Source organism: Pimephales promelas, chromosome 10 (genome assembly GCF_988280905.1).
Source record: "Pimephales promelas chromosome 10, fPimPro1.hap1.1, whole genome shotgun sequence".
Classification (NCBI taxonomy): Eukaryota; Metazoa; Chordata; class Actinopteri; order Cypriniformes; family Leuciscidae; genus Pimephales; species Pimephales promelas.
In genome coordinates, this window is record NC_142778.1 from 33,469,668 (window position 1) to 33,481,220 (window position 11,553).

The following is an 11,553-nucleotide window of genomic DNA, read 5'->3' on the forward strand; positions in this document are numbered from 1 at the left end:
ATTCCTGGGCTCACACATCCCTGAACAGTACCTGACCGTACCTGACTGAAAATGCAATACCTCTAGCGGCCTCCAGTGGCCACTTACAACGACAGTGAAGAGAACATAACAAGACGACAGTTAAAGGGATATTTCACCTCTGGAAAGATGAATGTATTTAAAATGGGTCATTTATGTAGGAGAAATGTGAAATTATTTAAAAATTTGGAGGTTTCTAGACTTAGAAAAGCCATAAAAAGTATTTTTGGCTTATGTGGATGAAAGACAGCTCCCAGAATGCACTTGCTTCACTGCCCCAGGAGACCACGCCTACAACGCCTCAACAGGGACACTGTTTTGCTTCAATAATATAGATATAATACAGTGTCAATCTTATTAAATACTATTTATTTTGTATAAAATCATACAGTACCGGTCAAAAGTTTGGTAACATTACTATTTTTAAAAAATTTTTTGGAGCTCATCAAGCTTGCATTTATTTGAAAAAAAGAAGTAGTGTAATTTATTCATGTGTATAATATTATATCATGTAACACTGAAGACTGGATTAATGATGCTGAAAAATCATCTTTGCATCACATGATTAAATTATAATTTAAAGTACTGTATATTAAAATAGAAAACCATTATTTAACCATTACATTTTAATTATATTAATATAAAACCTTCATTTAAATGTTTATAAACCTGTTTGCACACTGTTTTTGCTGTTGTTTGTGCTTTGTTCTATAGTAAGTGACCTGAATTAACCAAATACTGAGTCTGTATTTCGTATGTCGTTGAAAAGTCTCCAAAATAGTTTTGGGCAAATGAGTTTAATTAGACCACTGCATGTCTGCTCATATTATATTAATTAAAAACTAAAATGACCAACTGGTTTCCAACATACGACTTTTGATCCACGATGCTGCCACAACGTCGCAGTTACTGACAACGTTACAAAGTTACGTTGTGGCAACGAATCCAGGAATTTTACTTTTTCGGTTACCACGATGTAACCAGTTAAGTTGCCGCGAAAGTTTGGTCACCAGATTACGTTGCCGTTACATAACAGTCACATATTTTTGTTAGCTGGGACAGTTCCAAGGACGAACGACAGAACAAATTCGACATAAACAAAGAACATGCACATCAACATACCAATTTTTTCGAACTACTAGACAATGATTGTTGACAAGGACAAATGTGTAGTACAAAGCACAAAGCATTCGACTCATTTTTGGCACAAATGGAACCCCATAGTGGTACATTTTGTATATATATATATATATATATATACATTTACTTTAATAAAAGCTTATAATGACATTTACATTTTGTATTTTTAAGAATAGAACAACAGTGGGGGAAAATGCTAATGAACTACATCTATTTCTATTCACATGATTTGTGGACACTTTGTGGGTTGCTAATCCTACAACTTTATTAGAATAGTTTAGAATTGTATTGGGCATTTGAGACAGTAAATGCACAGGAAAATCGATAGATTTTGGAACAGTTTTTAATGGAACAGTTTTTATTGAATGTAATGTGTTGCACTTTCGTGGCCAGTTATTGTTATTGAAAAGACATAAGCATTTAACATGCGTCTCTTGTAATTTAAATTTCTCCGGTATTTCTAGCAGTAGGACATTGTTCAAAAACAACAGTGTTATATGACGCAAGAAGCAGAGCAACAAGGTTGGAAATTTACCTCAGCAATAATAATTAGCGAGCGTATAGAGAGGGTTTAGTTTAGTCATGATCTGATGCAAGTTCATTTTTCGAGTGCATGATTCTTATTCGCATTTCCACAATGCAAAAGTGCCAGGCTGAGACAAAGTCCTTTTAAAGGTAAACAGTCTCTGGTTGAGAGCAGCTTTGTCCAGTCTGGACGTAACTTAGCGAGTACAAAACCTTATTTAATAATATAGCTACAATTAATTAATTAATAATAATGTATCTTAAATACAGTGTCACGAGTATATAGTAAGCTAAATGTAATGATGTAAAAACCTGTGGCTTCGTGATAATTTCGCATGGGACAACAAACCATGATGCGTCACCGTGCTACGCCATCAAATGGGCGTGGTTTGTTGTAAAAGGGGGCGGCGTTGATGTGAGTGACACATAAGCGGACGAATCAAAGGTCGCATGGTCGCAGGCTAAAGATATTTGTTTACAGTCGAGCGCGTTCATAAGTTTCAGCTCTAGTCGTCACCCTCACGCGTTCATTTGAAGGTGTGTAAACGGGACTTGGTGATCATGTGGAACTCAGCAGCTTTCGCTCGGAGTTAACGCTCACATATTTGGGAAGATGTCGGTAGCAAGCGTCAAAAATCAGTCGATAAATTACTACAGCGAAAACACACCGAGGGACGAGTATCAGAATACGTGACACTGACAGGTGAGGATGGAGAGGATGGAGAGGACCGCGCTCCGGCGCTTCGGGGACAGCGGCATGATGCTTCTGCCCTGGACTAAACAGATCCTGACGGTGGTGTGGGAACACTTGCGACTGCTGCTCCAGGTCATCTGCTGCACTTTTATGACGGGTAATTTTCTGATTCATAGATTTGTAATGCATTTTATGCTATCCATATGCTTGGCCATCGCAGATTTTAACTTACATAATCAGATTTACTCGGTTATAAGTACGTACATGTCAGCGTGATGTAACTACTGATTTCTGTGAAAGTGCAAACTGGGTTGATCAATTTATTTGCATATGTAAATTTTTGATTTGCACGATTTTGGTCACACTTTAGATTAGGGTCTAATTTTCACTATTTACTAGCTAGTACCTAACTACGCCTCAATAATCTCAATTAATAGTTAGTAAGGTCGTTGTTTTTTTTTTTGTTTTTTTAACTATGTTTTTATTGAACTTTTCTTATACAGAGAGAAAAAAAAGAAAAGAAAAAATAAAATAAAGTAAGGTCGTTGTTAAGTTTAGTTTTCGGGTAGGGATGTTGAATATGGTCACGCAGAATAAGGCATTCATGTGCTTTATAAGTAGCCTACTAATAATATCCTTGTTATATGCATGCTAATAAGCAACTAGTTGATGAAAATGACCAGCAGTTTATTATAAATAAACGCATAGCAGTATTACTGTAAGTTACTGTAAGGTCTACTTATGTTAACATTATTATGAGTTATGGTCTAATTTGTTAACATTAGTTATTATTGCATTAACTAACATGAACTAACAACGAGAAATATATTCTTACAGCATTTATTAATCTCATGTTAGTGCATTTACTAGTGTTAACAGATATATATATATATTGATCATAAAAATGTTTTAATCAATGTTAATTCATTAAATGTTAATGAATGCTTTAGGAGTTCATGTGAACTAATGTTAGGAAATTAAACCTTATTAATAATAGTACACACACATACATATATATATATATATATATATATATATGTGTGTGTGTGTGTGTATTTGTGATAGTACTAAAGTTTTTTAAAAATATTAAAGTGTAAAAACATTAAAGTGTAAAAACAAGGGAAAATGATAGAAATACTAATCATAATATATAAGTAAATAATGATATATATCGGGGGTTATAATTATTTACTTAAATATTAAGATTATTATGAAAATTTCTAATATTTTCACTTTAGTTTAGCATTTTTACATTTTAATATTTTTTATCACAAGTACGCACAAACACATTATATATATATACATACAGTGTATACACACTGTTTATATACTATTTAATTTATCTAAATACATTTATTGAATGGCCCTTGTTTGTGGTTATGGCCTGAAGTAACTCCAGTAACTACCTCTTGTTTGGTTCCCAGTTTTCCAGATGTTCAGGTTTGAAGTCCATCTGAGAATCACAGATGAGACAGGGCAACACATTCAGCACATGACAAGTGGCTCAGGAGACCCATCTGACAGTTTCCTGCTCTCTTCCTTGTTTGAAAACAACAAAAACATGGTGGTCGGAGGTTCCAGTCCGCTTTCGAAATTCGGCAGAGACCCGTTCGACGTGGGCTCCCACTCCAGAGCCGTCCTGTCCAGTCTGGTCAGCGATGAACTCTGTTGCTCTTTGGTGGACGACCTCGTGTCCCACGCAACAGAGTGTCTCAGTGACACAGAAGATCTCTATATTGGAGATCACTCCGTGTGGAAACACGGATATGACTGGACCGTTTTAGGAGGTTCCGAGAGGAAATGCGCAGAGAGCACCTGCACTTTTACCGTGTCGGGGTTTTCCGCAAAGGACTTTGTAAAGCATCAAAAGCCCATCAGTGATCCTGACACATCTGGTTCATCTACAGAGGATGTTCAAACTCCATGTCAAGTGCAGTCAGTCGCTCATCTCTCGGACAGCGAGTTCAGCTGGGGCAGCACAGACAGCTCTTGTCTCGAAGGAGAACGCGAGGAGAGCGACAAACTCTGGGAGCTTCTGACCAGCTCGACGGATCCATATCACCCGATGCACTTCACGGCGTGTTTGTCCAGTGCGGCAAGCAAAACGCAGGAAATTTCAAAGCCTGAAAGCCCCACGTCACAATCCACAGCATCTACAGGCTCTGAATCTTCCAAAGCAGGTTCTGAAGATGAAGAAGAAGAGGCCTTGTGGAGATCCCTCTCTCAGAATGATGACCCATATCACCCGCTGAATTTCAGAGCGCCCCTTCAAAGCTCACCAGCAACACCTACACCTCCCAAACACCATTCACCCAGCCAGACCACGCAAGTTAAAGCCAGACTCTTCAAATCTACGAGGCGCTCAAAGCTGCATTCACCACCAAGCAAAGTTCCTCGCCATTGCTGCCACAAATTACCCTTAGAGACATTATCAGTGGTGCCATGGAGAAGATATGTTGGTCTGACAGCGGTTCAGGGCAACCGGAGGAAATGTGCTACTTTTAAGAAGGTAATTATCAGTCTCAAGGTGTGGTCAAATTTACCGTTGTTCGACGAAATAATTCCCCATGCATATTTCACAACAGGTTCCAGTTGATTGAAAATGTTTATGAGCAATATTGTTAATTAAATTTAACAAATTAGAATTGAGTAATAATTAATCAAATTAATTCCTTAAAAGTTAACCATTTAAAATGAGTAAAACCTTCAAAAAAAAAAAAAAAATTTAAGTCACCATTATGGTGATCAGTGTTTGTTTTAAAATGACGGTTTTCTCCTTCAGTGATTCTGCTTGTGTCTTCAATGTTGGCAATATAAAATAAAGAGTTCTTAATTAATCTTTTATATCTGTTATTCAGATATTTTGTTAATTTTTTTGGTGTAAACTTTACTAATTTAAAATGGTTAACTTTTAAGGAACAATTTGATTAATTATTACTCAATTCTAATTTGTTGAATTTAATTAATAATATTGCTTGTAATCTGAGTTTTATTGATTAAATAAAGCATATTAACTTTTACATTGTATTGACAATAGAACATTTTGGCTATTAAATTTCTCTGAAAATGCGCTAATGTGACCACGCCTCATGTTTTCATGTTTTCCAGGTGAAATTTTCTCCCATCGTACAAGTTCACAAGATGCACACTTGGTCCTTTGCTCTTCAAGCTTCACGTAAGGGACAGTGGGAGGAGCTCGCGCGGGACAGAGACCGATTCCGAAAGAGAATCGGTGAAACTGAGAAGGCCATTGGCTACTGTTTTAGTTTGTCACACAGGGCAAAGCTGTGGGCCTATAAGGACAACCTACAGAAAGAAAGAAAAACAGCCCTTGATCTGCAAAATGTTGCTTCTGATTGTAATTATTGATCTTATTATTCCAAGGCCAGACTTTAGACTGTTATATTGACTGAAATTGACAATTATACCTCACTGCTGTGTCCCAACACACAATGTACCTTGACTGCTTCTAAATGTTAATCATTTTTTTGCTAGGCCTTACAGATTTTCAGTGCGACTGATCACACATTTATTTTAACACAAATTGTGGATTAGTAGGAGTTATTGAATAGCAGACTAGTGTTATTTTATTTAAAGGGACAGGTCACTCAAAAATGCTGTCATTTACTCACTCTCATGTGGTGTTTGTGTGTGTGTATATATATATATATATATATATATATATATATGCCACATGAGAGTGAGTTGACCCAAACTTCTCAATGGTGGTGTATTTTTTTTTAAAGAAATTAATATTTTTATTCAGCAAGGATGCATTAAATTAATTAAAAGTGACAGCAAATACATTTGTAATGTTAAATATTTTTATTAAATATTGTTAATTTCTTCGAATCTATCACATTTCTACAAAAATATTAAGCAGAACAACTTGTTTCAACCTTGACCAAAATAATCAGAAATGTTTCTCAAGCAGCAAATCAGAATGATTTCTGAAGGATCATGTGACACTGAAGACTGGAATGCTGAAAATTCAGATTTGATCACAGGAATAAATTACATTTTAAAATACATTAAATACAAAACCATGATTTTAAATTGTAATAATATTCCACAATTTAAAAATGTTACTGTATTTGTCTTTAAAGAAATGCATTGGTGATCGTAGTAAACTTATTTAAAGAAAAAAACTTGCAATTGTTGAAAATGTCTTCCTACATCCTCTGTTCATAGGCATAAACATACTATTATTATCCGATATTTGCTTAACTTGACTTCACTGATCATTGCAATTTGTACTCGAGAATGAATAAAATGGCAGTAACTCTTTAGCTTTCCAGAAACTGTTTTTGGTATTTTCTGCACACTTCAAGGCCCGGTTTCACAGATTAAACCAGGATTAAGCCTTAGTTCAATTAGGACATTAAAGTAGCTTTTAGAAACGTGCCTTAGAAGAAAATTAAACATTACCTGTGTGCATTTTGAGAAAACAATGGCACTGATATATATTAAGATAGGCCCCCTATCACGGCCTGCCTTTGTTAAATGCACCATAGTGTTTCCTTGATCGTTTGTTTTGGTTGATCTCACTAGTTGATTGTGTCTCGGACTGAGACTGCAAGGTGGAGAACTCCTGTGAGAGCGCCGTGTGTAAGAGAGGGTTAAAAACAAAGCGTGATGAAACTCTCTCCCTTGACGAGAAATCAATTAGCATCTCCCCTCGACACAGCGGTCGCAACACACACTTGCATGGTGCAAAGACAAGCAATCGTTTACGCAATCTTACACGCTGTGACAACAGAATTTAATGATGCTTTGTCCTTGAGTTAATTGGATGGCATATCAAACACGTTTTATTGATCACATGTGCTATTTAACACTAGTGACACGAAAGCTCACTTGTACTTTTCCTGTTAGCGTGTTCAAACAGTGTCAGTTTGGAAAGCAACAGATGTGTGAGCATGCAGTTTTGTTCAGGTAGTTGCATGCGGTGTGTTCCTCTCCTAAGGTGTCTTCACCCAGGTGACCCTGGTCTCTAAGCAACCGAGCACAGCAGTGTCTGGCAGTGAGGATTGCATATGATTGCAGCAGGGGTTGGTGTGTTGTGGGAGGGCGGCCAGCCTCTATTACTCATCCTGGAGAGTCCAAAGCTTGAGACGGGGGATCTCTGGAGTCACAATTACAAAGCGCTTACTGCCTGATGCAATAGAGTAATCAGCAGCCACGGTGTGTGAGACACACACAAAAGGCAGCACAGGTGGTAGCCGGACACATCCTTATTACAGGGAGAAACTTGAGCTGGATCACGCTATAGTCACCTTGATATAAAGTGCATTTGCCAGAGGTTAAAAACATGAATCATAACAAATGCTCACACTTCCCTGCCTGATATGTAAAAATATTTGAATATTCAAATGAGTTACAGCAGCTTCACAGAGCCATTTTGTCAATGTGAATGTGAGTGAGAGGCCTGCATTCATGAAATCTTTTTTTGGAGTATTTTGTGTGCGTGTAGGTTAATTTTCTTCTGTGAGGGGTAGCATTAGGGTTTGAAAGATGATGTATACAGTTTTATATTGTGTGTATCACTTTTGTCTTCATGTTTAAAGTCCCGTTGCACAGACAGAACTTTGGGTTAGGATTCTTTGAAAGCCGACACGCTAACATCGCTGCTCAAGAACTGTGCTACACTACTAGGCTACCTTCAATAAAGGTACCTTCAGGTTAGAGGATAGAATATACAGTTTGTACAGTACAAAAAAACATTATTACTATGGAAAGTCCCCATAAATATGAAAACCCAATGTGTGTGTGTACAGGTTTGGCTATACTTGTTGTGAGGGTCAAATGTCCTAACTTATTGTTAAGGGTAGACGTGACTGAATCGTCATGAGCAGATGTAGCACTCAGGAGAAGTTAGATGAGTTTGCATAGATGGGGGTTTTTATTATTCACAATTAAGACCAATGAAAAGCAAAAAAAAAAAAAAAAACCAACAAAAAACACTTTTGAATTAACAAAGTAAATTGACATGAGAGTAAAAAAATAATAATAAGTAACAAACTTTTACAACAGTTCAAAAATTGACCTTAACACAAATCAGTATATTAGAGCAAGGACAGACTTATGTCCTTTCACCAGCTCCCTTGACAGAATGAAACCTGAGGTCACCCGGGTCACCCATGGAATTGGAACATACCAACACATGATTATGATACAGGGGTGGCTCAGATGACAACGACACGAATGCTTAAAAACAGCATGAAATACAACCTCTATAAACTAGAAAATTATAGAATATTATTTCTAGGTTCAGCTGACAATTGGCAAGCAACAAGTCACATTTGACACCTACAAATTAATTACTCAAACTCCGAGTCACTTTTGTATTGCCCCGGAAGTCATAGCGTTATTTAAACTCCACAATGGCGGCAAATTTTCCTTTACACAAACAAACCGGAGACGCGAGTACGACAAGAATGGTATGTCAAAACAAAAGCAATGTTTCTCTTAAACTAAATAAACAGATACCTATTGAAAACATGTATTGTGTGATTATTGTAACTGTGACTGTGATGTAAATGACATGATTTTCTTTAAAACAGCAAGACTGTAGTACTATTAGCTGTTAAAAGTGTGCACACCAAAGCTACGGGACATAGCTATGAGATTTTGTAGTGAAAGGCTAGATTAACCGCTGATTTGTAACAGTATAAAGATCAACAAAAGACATTAATGTGCTAGACAAACATACAGATCTTATTTGTACTCAGTCTTTGTGTAAGTTACTAGAATAGGCAGCGCGCCCCTTCACACTCCGGAAGTCGGCCATTTTGGAGGCACAGAACATAAACAATGCCATTGAACTGAATGGACTCGCAAATTTGGCTGATTATTTCTGCTAAAAAAGGGTCGAGATTTGGTCTGTACTAATCGGTCGCATCGGGAAAATACCTTTCAAGTTTTATAGACTGCCAAAAGTTAAAGAGAAGAGTTCAAAAGAGAAGAGGGCGTTTGTGGTTGAGAGAGGCACAGCATCAGCTCATCAGCCACTGAGCCACAGGTGTGTAAATGACTGTCATTTTATATGTGTAGACAGAATGCCGATTAAAGTCGTATGAAATACAATTATAATACAATTCTAAGTTATTAGTAGCTACTGTATGCTGTAGACTACTGATTTTATTTTTTAAACGGTGTGAAAAGTAAAAATTACCATCAATTCATCTTTGACTTGTCAAAGTACACCTTTCATCATAGTAACTGAAACTTTCAGTTATTCTTTTTCAGCTGGCTGACCGTACAAATATTCATATGGTAGTAAGCATTTTTTAAAGGGAAATTATACATTATAAAAGGAAAATATACCTTTTGTAAAAAAAAAAAAAAATGTGGCGTGAAAGTATAATACTACTTGTGCTATACTATAATAATACTTCAGGTGAGTGTATAGTCAGCATAAAATTTAGATTTCAAGCTGTTGGCTGTATTGCATAACAATCACCACAAGATGGTACCATTGATCATCTGTTTCCATCTAACGTTACATATCTCTGGGTACAAGATATTACATCTGTTTGTTTTTGTTTTTACACAATTTGTGTTTTTTCTATAGTCTGAACTAAAATGTAAAAGAACCAAAATACAACCAGATTAGAAGGATCTTTTACTATTTAAATAGATCCTGTTAATATACACCTAGTTTTACATTTTCTGACTGGTAAGCAAAGATATGTACTGTAAGATGAAAGTCGTACGTGCCCAAAACATTATAGACTACGCCATGTAAGGAATACCTGTTGTGGTTGTATGCATTTGTTAAGTAAAATGAACTAGAGAACATGGGATTCTGACTGTGATTATCTCTATGTATCACTGGTAACTCTTTTTCTATAACATAACATGTAGCCATCAAGTTACACCGTTTGGTAACACTTTACAATAAGGTTTGTTAGTTAACATTAGTTAACTACATTAGTTAATATGAACTAATAATGAATAGCACATATACAGCATTTGTTAATCTTTGTTAATGTTATTTTCAACATTTACTAATACTTGATTAAAATCTTGTTAACATTAGTTAATGCACCGTGAACTAACACGAACAAACAATGAACAGCTGTATTTTCATGAACTAACATTAACAAAGATGAACAAATGCAGTAACAAATGTATTGCTCATGATTAGTGCATGTTAGTAAATACATTAACTAATGTCAACTAATGAACCTTATTGTAAAGTGTTGCCCACCGTTTAATACAACCAAACTATATATAATAAATTGTTATTAAATGATATGTTAATCATTTATAATAAATATTATATGTAATTCAGATAAATAAAATGTTATAGTCTACATGGCTAATATAATTTTCACCCCGGGAATAATATAATCATTATGAGTATTAATGAGACTTTATGAGAATTTAATTCATGCTAGCTAACAGAAATGGCACCAGTAGTAACTTTTGCTTTATACTCACACGCCTCTAGATGTCACAATACGACCATATAGAAAATTGGAGCACAATTTTAAGTATATACCTTATAAATCATCTCATTGTTTTCATATAACTGGTAAAAATGATAGGCCTACTTGTCCAAGGTGAAGATCATGAAGAGAAAAAAGCAAGTGCTCGAAATATTTGATAGAACTATGATGCTACTACTTCGATTAGTCTGATTATAATCATTATGTACTGTGTTTTTTTATTCAACTGATCTTGTCCATATCCATATTTGGTGGAAATATAGGCATAATACACGTGACAAAATGTTTTCTACCCATCACAAAAATATTAAACTAGCTATAACGTGTAACCAAACATCATTATTTTGCGTGTAAAGCTATTTGTTTTGAGTTTACTTTATGTGTGTGTGCAAAGTTACTTATAGTCAACGGAATGTGTTAAAGGGACCATCATATATTTTTTAGTATCATTATTTAATTATTATTATTTTTCATTATCTTCTGTTTGCGAGGTATTTAAATCGTAAAAACGTTTTCTGTACATTTGTCTTTGAAATAAAATAAAGAGAAAAAAAACATATTGTATCTTATCTCAAGAGCGTGAGCAAAGATTATCTCTATGTTTTAGGACGATAGTCTTTACTGTAAGGAATTTATGTTTTTTGTCGGCTAAGCTTGCTCACTGAAAGCCAAGTGCAAAGTTAGCCCTCCCCTTTAATCGCCTTTGCCCGAGCGCTGATCGCT

At 35.7% G+C, this 11,553-nt stretch overlaps 1 protein-coding gene across 1 annotated transcript; it reads left to right on the forward strand.

Moving 5' to 3' along the window:
* Positions 1–2,111: 2,111 nt before the first annotated feature.
* Positions 2,112–6,278, forward strand: LOC120487598 (uncharacterized). The gene is made up of 3 exons (XM_039683828.2): positions 2,112–2,534; positions 3,802–4,886; positions 5,486–6,278. The coding sequence occupies exons 1-3, from the start codon at positions 2,393–2,395 to the stop codon at positions 5,744–5,746; spliced, it is 1,488 nt and encodes a 495-aa protein (XP_039539762.2). The 5' UTR covers positions 2,112–2,392; the 3' UTR covers positions 5,747–6,278.
* Positions 6,279–11,553: the final 5,275 nt, after the last annotated feature.

Excerpts from the sequence above, each read along its gene's own strand:
- LOC120487598 (XM_039683828.2), top strand. The coding sequence starts at position 2,393 with ATGGAGAGGATGGAGAGGACCGCGCTCCGGCGCTTCGGGGACAGCGGC. Across the intron at positions 2,535-3,801 it reads CTGCTGCACTTTTATGACGG|TTTTCCAGATGTTCAGGTTT; the intron begins GTAATTTTCTGA and ends TTTGGTTCCCAG. Across the intron at positions 4,887-5,485 it reads AATGTGCTACTTTTAAGAAG|GTGAAATTTTCTCCCATCGT; the intron begins GTAATTATCAGT and ends CATGTTTTCCAG.